The sequence below is a fragment of the Rhincodon typus genome, chromosome 4 (genome assembly GCF_021869965.1).
Source record: "Rhincodon typus isolate 14 chromosome 4, sRhiTyp1.1, whole genome shotgun sequence".
NCBI classification, from domain to species: domain Eukaryota; kingdom Metazoa; phylum Chordata; class Chondrichthyes; order Orectolobiformes; family Rhincodontidae; genus Rhincodon; species Rhincodon typus.
In genome coordinates, this window is record NC_063335.1 from 22027608 (window position 1) to 22045869 (window position 18262).

Genomic DNA, 18262 nt, shown 5'->3' on the forward strand with positions numbered 1-18262 from the left:
TGCATGCTGATGATATTGTAGAACATTCATTTCAAAATATGTATCCTGACAGAGCAATTCAGTAACTCTGAGAAGTATATTTCTAACTTGCTGCAGGAGGTGACCAATACCATTTGATTTATAGCTCCACAGGTAAAGGGAAACTCAACCTTTTAAACACAGATGCTAAAAAAAACTCTGTAAAGCCCTAAGAAACTGTCGTATAAAGAACAGCATGTGAAATCCATGGCTGCAGTTGGTTCTGATTGTTAAGTATATTATCTTGTTTTACTTTTCAGATTATCCCATCTTGTCCTAGGCTCCCATAAATTATCTGATCATTTGTCTCATTATACTTCCTTCATTACAACAATGACTGCACTTACAAAGTGTTTCATTGACCGCAAAATATAAAGAAATCATTAAAAAAAGCTACAGAAATGCAAGTTTTAATGTTTGGGATCTTAGCACATTTTAGCTTGTCTCTAATAGTCACTGTACCCCCAGTAATTCATAGTATGTGAAACACATGTGACAACACAAATGCAAATCTTTTAAAATAAAACTGTTCAGTATTAAATCAGCCAATTAGCAATGGTCATTACAATAGGATACACAACATTTTCTCCCCCCATAGAATACATCTAGCACTTGAACTTCTGCAGTATAAAGCTGGAGACTTCACTGTCATTTGCATGGAATTCATTTCTTCAGTGACGTCGAGATTTCATAGAATCATAGAATCCCTAGAGTGTGGAAACAGGCCCTTTGGCCCAACAAGTCCACACCGACCCTCAGAGCATCCCACCCAGACTCATCCCCCTATAAGCTACCTAATCTACACATCCCTGAACACTATGGACAATTCAGCGTGGCCAATCCACCTAACCTGCACATCTTTGGACTGTGGGAGGAAACCGGAGAACCCGGAGCAAGCCCACGCTGACACGGGGAGAATGTACAAGCTCTACACAGACAGTCGCCCGAGGGTGGAATTGAACCTGGGTCCCTGGCGCTGTGAGGCAGCAGTGCTAACCAGTGAGCCACTGTGCTGCCCAATGAAAATCACACCCCTAGACCAACGAGCCATTCCTTGCTCTTTATTTGCTGAGCGTTTCATGTTGACAGGTTTATAATTTCCTCTTTGTTGCAACCTCCTCCCCCACACTCGCATAGCTTCCCTTCTCTCTTTTACAGCCTTCCTGCTCCCTCCCACTGTAGTTGCTTCCTTATCACCTCTCTATGTGCAAACCCTCATCTACCACAAATCTCTCTAACTTCTGCTTCTCCGGTGCTCAGTCCTCAGGTTAAGGCAACCACTCATCTTCCCCTCATTTCTTGCTGCTAGCTCCACTCATTAGACTGCTCATCAGTAGCAGGAGTGAATGGAACAGTGGCTCAGTGATTAGTACTGCTGCGTAACAGTGCCAGGGGCCTGGGTTCAATCCCACCCTTGGGTGACTATCTGTGTGGAGTTTACACGTTCTCCCCATGTCTGTGTGGGTTTCCTCTAGGTGCTCTGGTTTCCTCCCACAGTCCAGGGATGTGGAGGCTAGGTGGAATAGCGATGGGAAATGCAGGGTTACAAGGAAAGTCGGGGGTGGTGGTGGTGGTCTGGATGGAATGCTCTTCGGAGGGACAGTGTGGACTCGATGGGCCAAATGGCCTGCTTCCACTCTGTAGGAATTCCATGTCATTGGTGGATTGGCTTCTTACAGATTCTGTCACTCCCATTCAATAGGGATGACATTCTATGATTGGCAAATTTTAATTTTCCTGAGCCTTTGGGACCAAATTCACCTTCCCTTGTGTGCTTGTACATTTTTTACATTAACACTATTCCAACAAGAGCTCCATAGACCACAAGAAATCGAAGGCATCTACAATAATTCACACGCTACAAATCTAGCCGGATCCTTATTTTAAAACAAAACCCATTGATTCAGTCAGAGTTTTTTGGCACTTCTCATTTTAAGATTCACAGCCTGAACACCATTTCTCGCTTTGTTCCATTCCACTACAAAGTCCAGGCTGTCATCTTTCAACCATTAACTGATGCATTTCAAATCCAAATCAAGCACTCTCTCCAAGATGTAGTAACATTTTGCAAATATGCTTTTTTTTTTTGAAAAGGAGAAACTATACAACCTTAGCCTCAGAAGACCCACTCCGAGAGGCAGAAACAGAAATGATAGGGAAATGAACAACTTCTCCAGTCATAAGAAATGAAGGATGACCATGTCATACACATAATATTGTTCCAATGCCAAATGCTCCAGAGTTTGTGTAAGTAATTTTTAACCTCCGAATTTACCAAGTTATTAATTTGTTTGTGTGGGAATAGCCTCTTTACAAAGTCAGCTATCAAGTCAGAGAGCTTACCATGTGATTTACACGATTCCTCTGTAGTTACAGTTGCAGTATTGTTGAGAAAACACTGTGTTTTCTCAGAGCCAGTTGAGGACAATATACTGGTGGAGTTCATCCCATCTGGAAAAGACACCTTTCAAAGAAACACACAATGAGACTCATTTATCATATCAGAATGAATATTACATACAGCATCTATTTAAAACAAAGTTGGAAGTCACATGACAACAGGTTATAGTCCGACAGGTTTGTTTAAAATCACAAGCTTTCAGGGTGTCTTCACCTGACAGAGCAGCAGCGTTGCAAAAGCTTGTGATGTTAAATAAACCCATTAGACTATAACCTGGTGTCGTGTGACTTCTGACTTTATCCACCTCAGTCCAACACTGGCATCTCCACATCATATTAAAACAAAAGTTCATGTGATACATATAATTATTTCCAGAAAAATGTATTTCATTTATCAAAAGCAAAATCACGATGAGAAAGTCCAATGGGACTGAAGAAGCAGATCGAGGAATTTCCATTTGTGCTATCCTTAGGTAAGCCAATAACTAAAATATTCTCTGTCTGCTGCCTTTCATTGAATATATTCAAATAAAAAGGAATGTTGTTGTCTAACAAATAATAATCAACTTTAATCTCCTAATTTTCCTCCTTGTACAATAAGATAGAATGGTAGCAGTGTCAGGAAGGAGTGGTATTTTAATCGGACTTACTTATTGCTTAACCAAAAATAGAAATCGTTGGAAAACTTCAGCAGGTCTGGCAGCATCTGTGGAGAGAAATCAGAGTTAATGTTTTGGGTCGGGTGACCCTTCCTCAGAACGGTCTGAGTAAAGGTCACTCAACCTGAAACGTTAATTGTGATTTCTCTTCACAGATGCTGCCAGACCTGCTGAACTTTTCCATCAATTTCTGTCTTTGTTTTTGATTTGCAGCATCTGCAGTTCTTTCAGTTTTCACTTAGTGTTCATTTTGACGATCATTGTATATTCCAGAAAGCCGGGAAAAGGTGAGGAGCATAAGTGGTTGTAGTCTGAAATAGCTCTGTTTAGCAGTGATTATTAATACAAATTATGAGTTATTGTGCTCAGAGGAACAGTCATCAGATCTACAGAGACACACCAGGCGGCACTGCAGGTTCTTCCCCTCATATCCAGCACACTGCATCTGCACAGAAAGCTAACATGATTTTCTGCCGTACATGCTTTGCTGGTTGGGGCTCTTCTGATACAATCTCCTTCGGACAAAAGTGCCATTACTTCAAGATCTGACTAATAGATACATCGGAACATTTTTAGAAGGCCTGCTATTCCTGCTTCTTACTCCATAAAATAAGTTGTAGGAAATCTTGACAGGGTTTAGATTGAGAGGAGTGTAGATCTTTATCATTTGCTGGACCAGGCCATACATCTGCACATGTGCAAAGACAACTACAGTTAACTGTGACCTGAAACCTGGCTGTAATTCCTTATACACATGCTCCAATCTAACTTTTCTCTACTTTGTCACTTATCCATGTTGCTATGTCCCTTGATTCCATTTCAATTTTGTTAATTTAACCCTTAAAGTAGCATTTTATCAAACACCTTCTGCAAGTCCACATTCCCACAAAATACACTGCCTCTCTTACCCCTCTCCATCGCTTTATCAAAGAACTCAATCAATTTCTTAGACAGTTTGCCAACAACAAATATAAACAGAAATTATTGGAGAAACTCGGCAGTTCTGGCAGCATCTGTGCAGAGAGAAACAAAATTACCATTGAGTCCAATATGGCTTGTCTTTATAACTGAAGAGGACTGAAAAATTACGGTTTTTATGTTGTTGACAAAAGGACAAGAAGAGCAAGTGGAACAAGTGGTAAGGGTGCCCAGAGCAAAAGGCAAAAGGAGCGTTAATGGTAGTTAGGGAGATATCGATAAAGAGTAGTGTTAATGGTAAGGTGTTAGTAATGGAGGAAAGGTCAGCTGTGCTGGGGGCAAACCCATGCAAAGTAAACACTTTGGGTGTGAGTGGGATGGGGAGTTGTGGTGTGTTCAAATGGAGGACAGTGTTCATGGTCTGAAATTGATGGACTTCATGTTGATTTCTGAAGGCTGTCAAGCAGAAAATGAGGAGTTGCTCCTTCAGCTTGTGTCAGGTTTCACTGGAATTCTGCAGCAGGCCTAGGACAGAAATGTTAGCACGTGTTCCTCATGATACTGACCTCCTCCGAGTTTCCACCTGACTAATCTTTATATCTTCATCCCGAGCTTCTTCCCCCAAGCTCGGACCTGCAGCCCATAAATTAGGTCTTTTGTCTACTAATGCTCATATCATCTTCCAGTGCATTTTCAGAGCTCCCCAGACACTCGGTCATGGATTCATTATCAAGTAGAACATCACCTAGAAACTGGTTACTAGAACCCATCTGTTTAATGCGGTGACCATTTGCAAATATCTCAATTCTTCTTTAGTTTGTCTCCACTAACTCATTTGGCAGTCTGTTCAACTTGTGCACTGATCTCTGCATTAAGTTGTTAAATCTGTATTTTGTGTGAACTCTTCTTCTGACCTTAAGACCATGTTCCTTGTTCCTCCCTGAGACAACATCATGTCCACAGTAAAGGCTCAAGACCTGCTCCATATTTTTTGGTAGTTCCATTGCCTTTACTTAGGTTTAAGTTTTGTTACACTTCGCTGAACTACATTCAGCAGTTGGATATTTTTGTTGCACACAGCAATCTTCCCTGTCATCCTTTAAATACTGCTGGTACATTAATTTTCCCCTTTCCACAAATAACTTTTGACTGAAAATAGTCAGCTACGATTACAGCCCAAATGCTGCCATTCTAAGTACTTTCCTGTATTTTTCAAGAACCCTGGTGTAACCTCGAACTAATTCCTTCATTCATTCATGAAATAGGTGCAATGTTGTCCATCTCTAACTGCCTAAGGCACAGGTAATGTGCAGAGGTTGAAAGGTGATATTGTTGGTGGTCAAATGTGAAGCTCATCTTTGGGTCAAATCTGATATCAAGATTGCAAACTGTCCAATTTTTTTTCTGTATTGCTTTTGCAAATGGAGAACCAGCCACTGAGCACACACACTGTTGTTCTTCCAGTGTCCTTTGTTTTATATTTATACACCTTAAAACCCATTACTTTGGCCAATGACTACAAAATCTTTTCCATACTGGTCATCTTGCCGCACCATTTAACATCATTTGTAATAAAACCCTCCACCACAAGAACAGTTTAAATAGATGAGTCCATGGAGTGGATTTAATCAAGGAAGCAGAAAAGTTGAGTTTAGAAACTGCCCAACCAGGCAGACCAAATTCCTTTTATAAAAAACAAAGCTTCCCCGCATATTTTCACCCCAGCAGGAAGAAGTTAGCCTTCCACCTCAGGAGCAGTTTGCAGATGGAGTACTGAGCTGGGCTGGCTAGAAGGCCAACATTACTTCTCCACGACTTCGTTTGATTTCAAGTCTCAAGCCCTCCTTATAACCACTTTCACTGTCCATTTCCATGTTCCTTCTGTGCTCTTTCCACTCTCCAAGCCCACTCACATATTAAGCATTATTATGTATAGAACCATTGAGCCTTATTGTAAGTAGCAATTCTTTGAAACGCTCTTGGGGGAAAAGAAATCGTGGTTGAGAAACTGTTGCTCTTACAACGTTGTAAAAGTGTCGGTCAGTCAAAGCCATTCATGGTATTAATAATACATGTTTCACTTGACTTCACATCTCTTAACTTTGCCTAAATACACATGACGATCAAAGAAAGAATAGTTTATTATAATCTCAAAGATGGCAATCAAAGCAAAAACTTCAATTCCACCTGTGTAAACAGACCCCTGCCGAGTTAATTTATTAATGAGGCTTAGAGTTCAGCCAAACATTCATAATAAGGACATGTGGAGAAAAAAAAATTAGCCATCTGTCTCTGCTCCTAATGAGAACATCTGGTGAATGTATCACAGACATAACTGCTGAGCTATTTGCTTCTAAACTTCCTACATCTGCAATGGAGTAGGCAAAGGCATGATTGCTATAAGAGGGCTTACTACACCCGCCATAAAAAATGACACATAGGAAGTAAGGCAGGGATCCCAGAACTGAGTCCTGTCTGTCATTTTAAAGTCTTCCTTGGTTTTGTTCTAACAGACAGAAGCATGAATATCCAAGAATCAGTGACCCCAGGTGGAGGTTCTCTCTCTCTTTCAGCTTTATTAAATGGGTGATTTTTGAAAAAAATTGTAATCAAGAGTAAATTAACTGGTTAATGAGACCAGGAATTTCTTCAGGGATGCTTCTATGGTTTCTACTGGTGAAGTTATGGGAACAGTAGTGAGGAAATTCCCAGGTTTAATCTTTCAAAAATCAAAATAAATGTAACTAGTGCTTACCAAATAATCTGGCTATTTCCTAAAAGGATCCAATAGGTGCAACCTGTTGTTTCTAAATTATCATGACCTGAATAATGATAATGTACAGTCAATGCGCTGTTGATAAACGATCAGACCACTACTGACAATTTTGCCCAACTTATGTATTCTTCCCTAGTTCATGTCTCTACTCATCTAAATGTTGTATATTGATGAAACCTTTAAAAGCAGTAATTTCTTCATGTATTTAGACTGTATTCCATAAGTCTCACATAGTTTTTTTTAGTATTTTCATAACAGTATGACATCACTAATCATTTCAGCCTAGATTATATGGTCAGAGACAAAAGTAGAAGTTGCTGGAAAGGCTCAGTAGGTCTGGCAGCATCTATGAAGAGAAATCAGAGTTAACGTTTCGGGTCAAATAATTCTGAAGAACTGGTTCTGAGGAAGGGTCACTCAACCTGTAACGTTAACTCTAATTTCTATCCACAGATGTGGCCAGACCTATTGAGTTTTTCCAGCAATTTCTAATTTTGTCTCTAATTTATAGCAGCCACTGTTCTTTTGGTTTTCGTATGGTCAGAGCTCTGGAGTGGGTCTTGAAGCCACATAATTCTCACTTAGAGGCAGCGGTGTCAATGAGGCACAAATGACACCTAAAGCATTCACAACACGTGTGGTACTTCTCCTCATTCCTTTCACCACACTTCTACATAAACTGTCCCTTTAAAAACCTTTCTTGTCTTGAAAATAATTTTTCCTTACAGGCACCTACATTATTCACAACTTATTTTTGTATTGGCATTTTACCTACTTTTAATGCCCACTACAGTTATCTTCAACTGCCTTTTAAATAACCAGTAGTACTCACAAATCTCACTTTTATTCTTTAAATAATTCTGCTCATCGCTTAGATGACTTTTAATTTTGTCTTCAGCAACCTCTTCATGGGTCTTGTTCTTTTGCTTGCTTTCTCCTATGGATGCATTTCCTTTTCAAATTCATTAAAATAGTCTTAAAAAGCTTTACAGTATGTAGAAATCAAAAACATTTATTCCTAACACACAAGAATATTTATATATTTTACCACACAAAGACCATCGCTATTTTAGTTCTAAAATGGGAAAATCCAGACCAGCACATCAACCCTTCTTGATGTATGATGCTTGAGAAGTAGTGCAGTTCATCCAAAAGCAAATCAGTATTTGTCTTCGAGCATAAATCACCACAGAAACACATTTCATTCTGAAAAGGGCAATAAACTCTGCAGCTTATATTTCAAACAATGAAGGATTTTAATTTCCAATTCTGAAGCCAAAAGCTCCTCGAGTGAGATACACTTTAAACTGCTTACAGTCATAAGTAGCTTCTCCACACAGTCAGGTGCCACACTGTGCAAATGGGTCAGGTGGAGCTGTAGATGAATCTTGTTGCTGAGGACATCCTGACAGAGAGGGCAGCAGATGACCGGCTGCATGGAATGCTGGGACATGACATGCATCTGAATCCTGTTTCCATCCTTACTGTTGTAATTACAGTAGGGACACTGGTAGAGCTGTAACCAAGTAGCATTTAATAACATTTATATTAGAAACAAGTGACATATAACAGGCAAAGTTCTTCTGTTTGGCCTCTTTCAGACAAAATCATTTTGCAGTGAGGAATTACGAGCGCATTAATAAAACAAAGTCAAATTGAATATGTTTATTTCTTCAAGAAAACAGGGCCAGCCTTGCATTAGCAAAGAAGAAGTAGCTAATCAAATTGTTCTTTTTAACAGTAAGATTTCAAATTGTTTTATTCAGAATCAGGAAAAATTAGACTTTTATGTAAGATATTGTTTTCAGTCCTCTCAAATCGATCCCTGTTTACACTGCATCCATTTCAAAAACCAAGATAATTTTGCTTTAAGTGATAAGTATAAACAGAAACCTTGATATAAATTTCATAACGAAAGTAACTTCAGATGGTTTGAATACACAGACGGTAGCATAGGAGGCATGTCTCTGGACTAGCAATCCAGTGGCTCTGGCTAATGTTTTAGAAAAATGGGCTCAAAACTTCTGTAATTGAAATCCAACTAATTCAATCTTGAAGTCAAAGCTGCCCATCTGTAATGGCAACCACTAATGTATCAATCAACTATGGTATTTTGTTTAAAAAAACCCATCCAGTTCACTAATGCCATTAAGGGAAGGAAATCTGCCATCCACGTTACTCTAAATACATAACAATGTGGTTGACTCTTAACTGTCCTCTGAAATGGCCGAGCAAGCCACTCAGATCCAGGACAATTAGGACAACAATTCTGACCTTTGTCAGGGTTGCCACATCCAATAGAGGAAAAAAAAAGGTTTTGCCAATAAAGCTTTTATTAATAATTTCCTGGGAAATACTTGGAGAAAAATGATAAAGAAAACAGACCAGAAAAAAATCCCAGTAGAAAAAGTTTTTGTCTCTTACCTGCTCTTGACTGGGTTTGCTGCTACCAGCTGACTGAGGTCTTTTGGAAGTGAGGTCATCATCTCCTCCCTGTGGCAGTGACCGATCTCCCACTATAGAACTCTCTTGAGGTTCTGCAGATAGCGCAATTGTTCCTGTTAAACCGATGAAACACATCAGGATGTGAATGTACTCAAACTGCAATTCAGCCAAAAATATCTGTAATTTCAATAAATGTCCTTCAATTTTAAAAACTGGTGAGGATTTAACCCATTGTGCAAAAAGGCAAGCTTTATAATGCTTCTATTTTCTTACAACTATACTTCTGGGAGTATAAGTAGTTTTCTAAAAGAACATATGCAGTAGCAGCCAGAGATAGTAAGAACTGCCGATGCTGGAGTGAGAGATAGCACAGTGTGGAGCCGGAGGAGCACAGCAGGCCAGCCAGCATCAGAGGAGCAGGAAAGTTGACGTTTCGGGTCGGGACCCTTCTTCAGAAACGTCAACTCCTCTGATGTTGCCTGGCCTGCTGTGCTCCTCCAGCTCCATACTGCAGTAGCAGCCAGCTTGTCACACTACTTTGTTCACTCCTCACAATTTCTGGAGGAAAGAAGAAACACCATATGAGTCGAAGTACAATTCAAGAGATCATCTTCAAATTAGTTAATTTATCTTTGAATACAAATAGTGCTCCCAATACTTATTTGGTTTTAGCTCTTCTCTGCTGCAGTTGTGCATAGGTAGCAGGTTATAAGCCCCTCCAACTGTCACAAGTCATCAAAACTCATCTGCTTTGAGTTGAACAGAATGTCATCCCTGCATTTAATAACTTCTACACACACACACATGCACGCATGTGTGTGCGTGTAATTCAAGCTTCCGTTAAACTAGTTTCTTTTGCAAACACGAAATTCATATTAATTTTTTGCATCTGTAGCCATAAGATACAAAGCTACACTGACCATCAATTCAAGAGAACTGCAAATACTCAAATGATGTGATGGGAAGCAGAAATGTAAATTTAAACAGGAAACTGCCAGCCAAAATATTTCATACATTTTTGAGTCAAAGAAATAAGTGACAGCATCATATTGAACATTGATCCAAATGCTTTTTTGTTTCATAAAATTTAAACAAAAAATATTGCAAAAGCAGACCAACTTGACAATAATTGCTTTTCAGTTGTTTAGTTAATTACTCACTAGCTTGGAAAATTAATCAATTTTGTACCTGCAATCCAGATTGCTGAGTCGTCAATGCGATTCAATTCAGAAAATTGCATTTAACACATAAACATTAAATGCTTATGAAACAGTATTAAATGTTTATGTCTGCAGTGCAATCCTAGCTGCTTAGTTGTGGTCATTTGATTTACCCCAGTAATGAAGATCATTCTATTACCCTTGTGAAATTCAAACTCAATTCTATTTTCATTGATGGACTGTAGAAGTAACCAGTATGATCAACATTTATTGGACATTCCTAATTATCTTTAAGAAGGGGGATTGTGAGCTGCCTTCCTGAATCACCACAGACCAATTTGTGAAGGTAAGGATTTGGATCCACTGGCCACTAAACAACAGTGATGTACTTCCAGGTTAGGGATTATCTGTGACTTGAAGGGAAATGTCAGTCCATTGCTATAAATGAGGATCTTTGATCAAAGGACCAAAATGTAGAATCTATTTAGATGGAGCTAAGAAACACCAAACTGCAGCACTAATGTTGGGCATGCCATAAATCACAAAATTATAGATGCACGTAAGAGGAGGAGGGGGGGAATACTGCAATAATTCAATTGTCATATAGACTGGGTTAACCAGGTTAGCATTAATGCTTTGGAGGATGAATTCCTGGAGAGTGTATTAGGTGAGTTTCTGGAACAGAATGTTGAGTAGCCAACTGAAGATCAGGCTATTTTAGATTTGATTTTGTGCAATGAGAAAAGGCTAATTAACAACCTTCTCTTTGGGAAATAACGACCATAACATGCTGGAATTTTGTGTAATATGTGAATGCAACATAGTTCATTCCGAAGTTACGGTCCTTAGATTTCAGCAAGGGAAACATCGCGGGTCATGATGACTCAGATGGATTAGGAAAATACAATAAATAGGTTTGATGGCAGACGGGCAATGGGTAGCATTTAAAGAAACACTATAAATTCTACAACACCTATACATTCCTTTAAGGCTCAAATAGCCAAAGGAAAAGGTGATTCAACTGTAGTTACTGCAACAAGTCAAAGATTAAATTAAATCAAAGGAGGTGGCTTAAGAATATCAAAAATGGTGGTAAATTTGCAAGTAACGTGGGACCCAGCAAAGGAGGACCAAGAAACTGATAAGGAACTGGGGGGAAAAGAATGTGAATGCAAGCCAGTGAATGAATGAACAATTTTGGCATTTTAGTGAGAAAGAACAGTAAAATACAGTGAAAAGCTTTTCCACTGTTGCCATGATCTGGCACCATTTTGAATAGTTCAAGAATAAGAAAAAAATAGAAAGATTGAGGTTAGAGACTGTCCATCAATCCTGAGCCAGATCATCATCAACAATGGCTGCACCTCCTTCCGTCTTCCACCACCTCACTGCCATCTACACCGGACCTAACAGACGTCAAAGTTGCCACTCTTCAGGCATGATCTTTCGCCACCGAGTCAATTATCTGCCACCGTTGCCTCGCTGCCTGTCCTGGACCAATCAACGGGCCCGGATCTGGGCCCACCTCAATGTTGCTGTGATGCCCATCAACCACCGCTTTGCTGCCACCAGCGCTGGACCCAACCAACAGATGCGTATAGGAGCATAAAGGCACTGTAAAATGTCCTAGCGATATGAGAAATGAAAAGTATCAGTAATGATAAATGTGGGCCCATTACAGGAGCAAGCAGGAGAATTGGGAAATGGAGGAGAAACTAAACAGTTATTCAGCCCCTATCTTCACGAATAGGATACAGAAAGTCTCCCCAAAACAATAGGTGACCAAAGGACAAGTGTAACTGAAAAACCAAACCAAATTACTAAAGAGGTGGTGCTTGGAAAAAAAAACCTGGACTGAGGGTCAATAAATGTATTGGATCAGGTGAGGTTCATCCCAGACCGTTGAAGGAAGTAGCAACTGAACTAATCGATACATTAGTGTTCTTTCATAAATCTACAGATTTTGGAAAGGGTCTTGCTGACTGGAATGAAGCAAATGTGACTCCGCTATTTAAATGAGAGAGAGAGAGAGAGGGAGAATGGAGAGCTACAGATCTGTTACTTTGATGTTAGCAGCTGAGAATCGATATCATCTGTTATACAGGATGTGATAAATGAACATTTAGAAAAGAATGGCAAGATTGGGAAGACTCAATGTGAATTGTAAAGAGGAAATCACACTTGGGAAAATAAAACATTTTTGAATATGTTAGTTGTAACATAGACAAAGGAGAACTAATGGATGCAGTGCATTCAGATTTTTAGAAGTCTTATGCAGGTATTTAGTAAATAACATTACAGCATGTTGGATGGGGCGGAGGTTGGAATATACCAGTATAGTGGAGAATCGGCTGAGAGAGAAAGCTGAGCGTTGGAATAATGGATCATTCTTAGGATGGCAGGCTCTGCATGGGTCAATTCTAGGTTCAAACTGTTCGCAATCTACATCAATGGTTTGGATGTGGGGTCAGTTGAAGTATTTCCAAATTTACTCACGACACCAAATTGGTTGGGAACACAAATTTGTGAGGAGGATTCAAGATGGATTAAAAAGTATTGGGAGAGGCTGAATGAATAGGCTAGAGTATAGCAGATAGAACAGAATGCAAATAAATGAGAAATTATTCACCTTGGTACAAAAAAAGCAGAATATTTCTGAAATATCAGGTGCTTGGGAAGTGTGGATGTCCAAAATGATTTGTCTTCTTGCCCATGAGTCACTAAAAACTAGCATGCTGGGTCAGTAAACAATTAGAAAGGGAAACTATATGTTGGCTTTCATCCATGGGGCTTTGAGCACAGAGGTAAAGATGTTTTGCTGCAGTTGTACGAGCCTTGGTGAGATCTCATTGGGAGTAATGTGTGCAGTTTTGGTCTCCTTATCTAAGCAAAGATATACTTGCAACACATGGACTGTAATGGAGATTCACCAGATTAATCTGGGGATTGCAGGATTGTTTTATGAGGAGAGATCGAGGAGACTGGGTCTGCGTCCTCTAGCATTTTGAAGACTGAGAGGTGACCTCATTGAGACTTAACTAGAACAGAAGAAATCAGCTGCAGGAGGAGACCATTCGGCCCCTCAAGCCTGCTTCTGCTTTTCAACAATGATATGTCCAACCTGCTTCAGGTCTTAACTCCTCTTTCATTCCTGCTCTTCATAGACCTCAATTTCCTGATACATTCAAAAATCTACCTATCCACTCTTGAAATACTTCCAGTGATCTCACTCCACAACTATGTGGGATGGAAAATTCCAGACATTCACTATCCTCTGGGAGAGGTTTTTTTCATTTCATTTTTAAAAGTATGTTCCCTTATTCTGCCCCTAGTTTAAGATTTCCCCATTAAGGAAACAGCTTCTTTATTTTAAAACATGCCAAGTCCCCCCACTAGAATCTTTTATGCGTTATGGTCTTGTGGCCCATACGAGCAGAAGTAGGTCATTGGGCCCATCAAGTCTACTCTGCTATTCAATGAGATTGTGGCTGATCTGATAATCCTCAACTTCACTTTACTGCCTTATCCCCATAAACCTCAATTCCTTTGCTGATTAAAAATCTGTCTGTCTCAGCTTTGAATATACTTAAAATGAACCAGCCTTGACAGCCCTCTGCAGTAAAGAATTCCTCAGATCGACCTTGATTGAAAAACAATTCCTCCTCATCGCTCTCAAATAGGCAACTCCTCACTGTATATTTTTTGGTCTTAGACTTTCCCACAAAGAGGAACAACTTTTCTGCACCTATCGTCTAAAGCCCCCCAAAATCTTATCATTCAACAAGGTTTCTTCTCATTCTTCTAAACTCTAATCAGTGCAGGGCCAAACTACTCAACTGTCCTCATAAGAAAATCCCACCAGACCCACAATCAGCCTTGTGAAACTTGTCTGGTCTGCCTCCAATGCCAGTGTATCTATCCTTACACAAGGGGGTCAAAACCGTTCACAGAATTCCAATTGTGGGCTAACTATTGCCTTGTATAGTTTTAAAAAGATCTTGCTAATTTTATACGCATTCTATTTGAAATAAAGCCCAGAAATTCCATTTACCTTCCTTTTATCCACTGAACCTTTGGAATTCATACCCAATGACTACTCCCAAATCTGTGCTTTAGCTTTCTGCAGTCCTTCCTCATATAAAAGATATTCTTCTTCTATTCTTCATGCCTAGGTGCATAACCTCACTTTTTCCCTTATCATTTTCCACCTGCCAAGTTTTTGGCCACCCACTAAAACTGCCTATATCCCTCGATAGACTCATTACCTGCTTCCCACCTATCTTTGTGTTGTACACAAACTTAGTGAGAGTACGCTCGCTTCTGTCATCCAAGTCATTAGTATAGAACGTAAATAATTGTGGTTCTAGCTACAAGCACCAGCTCCCACTCAGAGGAGACATCCTGAACCTTGGCACCAGGTAGGTAACACGGCCTTCTGGTCTTGCTGTCTTTGCTGCAGAGACCAGTATCTATTCCCCTAAAAGTGCTCTCCCCTATTACTACATTTCACTTTTCTTCCTCCACTTTAATGGCACTCTGGACCATTTGATTACTTTGATCAAGTTTGATCTGGTTAGTTTGATCATTCTGTCTGCAGTCTGCACATTCGTCTACACTAGCAGCAACAGCCTCTTACCTATTAGATAAGAGCACTGACTGAGACATCGCTAAAGCTAAATTTTCGATCCCTTGTAGGCACACCCTCCTGTTCCTGACAATCATCCAAATTTAATTCCAAGTTATGTCACAATGTGGCAGCTACTTGCTACTTTTCAGCCGAAGCTTGAATACAGTTCAGATCTTGCTGCATATAAGCAGCATCATTGTCCAAGAAATTGCAAGTGGAACTTAGCATTTGGAAATTGTGAGTGAATATACCAATTACTGAATATAAAAATGGAAGGAAGAAAGGTGATGTAGCAGCTGAAGATGGTTGGGCCGAGGTCACTACCCTGAGGGAGTCCTGCAGAGATGACCTGGGACCTTTGTGCTAGGTATGATTCCAAGGGGAAGTTATCTTCTGGGCAGAGTTTTACGATTTTCAGTTGATTTTGTTGAGTAAGATTCATGAAGCCTGGTCTGTCGTGGCATGGAGTGACATTTCTCATGCAACTTCCATCTTCACCTCATTAATTATGCAGCCTGGCCATTGGGAACTTTTTAAAATGGTTGGAGAGGTGGAAGTACTTGCGAATACTGGGGCTTACCAATGTTCATGACACCAATTTTAAAGCCCAGTTGCACACACTTCAGTTGTGGAACTGACCCTCGTCCTGTGGTGTTTAAGCCTCAACATTTAACACATGACTCAGAGGAAAGGAAAACTCTCTTCTCACTTTGGAGACAGGGACCTGGAAGTGGTGGAGAAGGAAGTCCTTTTTCTAGCTGACCCACCATAAAAAGCCACACCACCAGCTGAAATACAATTGCATCTGTGTCCTGAGTGAAGCTGGACAAATAGCAATGCAGGAAATAGGTCCATGATCTTCTGAGCTCTGCAAGAATAAATGCTTCCATCTTCTTTCTGCTACCTCACACTTTGGGCCACCACTCCCTCCAACTTTGCCAGCACATGCCTGTCACTGCGGCTCATGGAATGTCACTATCGTTATTACATACAGAAGGTCAACTCAGTGACTCTCACAAGATCATTCTCCCAAAATAACAACCCTTCCTGTTCTCTGTACTTCCTACTCAATCACTGGGACACCTCACCACCTCTCCTGCTCCCCATCACCACTAACTGCTCTTGCATCCACTTCCATCGTATGTAATCCTTCCTTTCATTGGACAACAAACTGACTTATGCCTTGGATTCATGTCTCAACAACATCACACCAAACCCACTTCTAATCCCTAGACTTATTGTATTTGACCTGCAGGACTGACTGTGGCCTAGTACGTGGACTGCAAGGATGTGGATCCCCAGGCTCTGACAGGAACAAAGCCCCAGAACTAGAATGGGATGAGTCCCTTAACTGACCATAGTCCTCATTCACCCCAATAAGGACTGCTCCGTTTTGTCTTTCACACTCTGCCATTTGCTTAAAGGGTACACAGTATGCTGCAGGTCTGATATTGAAGACGTGCTTTACTGCACAGTGACATATCTATCCCCCAATTTTACTCACAGATTGACTGTTCATTATTCCTCACTGCCACCATTCCTCCTGCACTCAAAGGCAACGTGAGCTATGCAGAATTTAGTTCTGACCTCAGGGTTACCAAAGTAAGTGAACCAGGCCAAGCAGTAGTCCAATTTCTCCTCTAATGAGACAAAGGGAGGATTAAGTATGATCAAACTGCACACAAGAGCAGATAATGGTGATATAGGAAAAGTGGTGAAGTGCACCCAGTGAACATACGACAAGGAACAAGAGTAGGCCATTTGGCCCTTCAAACCTGCTCTGTTACACAATAAGATCACAGCTGATCCGATTTTAACCTCAACTTTGTATTCCTGCATAACCCAGATAATCTTTCATCCCCTTGGTAATCAAGAGTATATCCACCTCCATCTTAAAAATATTTCAAGTCTCTGCTTTCACTGTCTGTTGAAGAAGGGAATTCCTCAAAGACACTCAACCCTCGGGGGGAAAAAATCCTCATTTCTGTCTTTAAAAAATGGCCCCTTAGTTTAAAACTATGACCCCCCCATTCCTAGATTCTCATGCAAGAGGGAACATCCTTCAAGTTCATTCACATAAGCCATTGAAGAGGAAGCAGAGAGATTAGGAAGGGTTCATAGTGCAGGATGATGAGCTAGGGGAAAGTTGTTGAGTGGATGTGATGTATGCTGTGGTGAAGAGTTGTTGTCTATGATCCTTGCTGAGACCTGAGTGCATTGACAGAGTTAGAGTGACTGAAGGCCCTGTGAATGTGAGGCAGCACAGTGAAGATGGTGGAACTAACGTTTGCGGAGTGCAGAAGATCATTGACCTTGTCCCTGCATACTGGGCCTTCCTTCTAATCTGGGGGCACAGCACTGACTATTATCTGATGCCAGGACTGGCTGATCTGGCACTTGGCCTCCTGCAGCAGGCAGATGAATAAAGGATGGTCCTCTTTCTCACCACCCAGCATCTGCAGCTCGATGCCCACAAAGCACAGTACCTGCTTTGCTTTCTGGGCCATGTGTCTGGTAATGAGGGTGGAACACCACAGTGTGGGGAGTAGATTCCGGATTATAGCATCTGATATGGTGTATAGTCGGACATTAAACTGGTGACTCAAATGCCAGAACGTCCTGTTCAGTCTGCCTCTCCTGCCATGCAATTCCATGAGAAAGACACTTGAGGGTGCTTTTGAGGGATGTATGTGGTGAAGAGTAAATGATTGCATGAGAAAAGTTGCTGAGGCATAAAAAATTGGGGCCCATGAAGCCCAGGTGACAAAACGCTACATGAAAATAGAAAAATTTCACCCTCTGTTTCTCTCTCCACAGATGCTGATTGGCCTGCTAAGTATTGCCAGCATTTTCTATTTATACTTCTGATACTGAAAATCTGAAATATTTCACTCTCATGATAAATGCCCCATGCTGAGTATTTGTTAAGTGTGTTTAATTTCAATTTAAAATGAGACAAGATGCATCACTCAGTGCAAACTGTAATTTTTCTGTCATCAAAACCCACTTATGTTGATAAAAATAGCACATTACTGCAGCTGAATCAGTTGGCTCTCATTTACTGGAAGGTTTTGCCAATTTTAGTTTTGGAAGTGAAACCAGGTGTCATGTTCCAATAGAATACATCATTGTTTGCTTCAAGGTAGTCTCATTTGTACATATTGTTTGTGGTTCTCGAGTGATTCAAGCCTTTGCAAGTTTATACAATTATCGAATTCTACATCACGGGGAAAGGTCCTTCAGCCCTTCAGACCCATGC

General features: G+C 40.5%; 1 protein-coding gene across 1 annotated transcript in view; it reads right to left on the reverse strand.

The window, feature by feature from the left end:
• Nucleotides 1–18262, reverse strand: part of zfhx4 (zinc finger homeobox 4) — a 255751-nt gene that overhangs the window by 24460 nt on the left and 213029 nt on the right. The window contains exons 6-8 of the mRNA XM_048596252.1: nucleotides 9196–9329; nucleotides 8087–8287; nucleotides 2362–2482 (exon numbers count right to left, since the gene is read on the reverse strand). Of these exons, the coding sequence (XP_048452209.1) occupies nucleotides 2362–2482; nucleotides 8087–8287; nucleotides 9196–9329 (456 nt within the window). The remainder of the gene's footprint in view (nucleotides 1–2361; nucleotides 2483–8086; nucleotides 8288–9195; nucleotides 9330–18262) is intronic.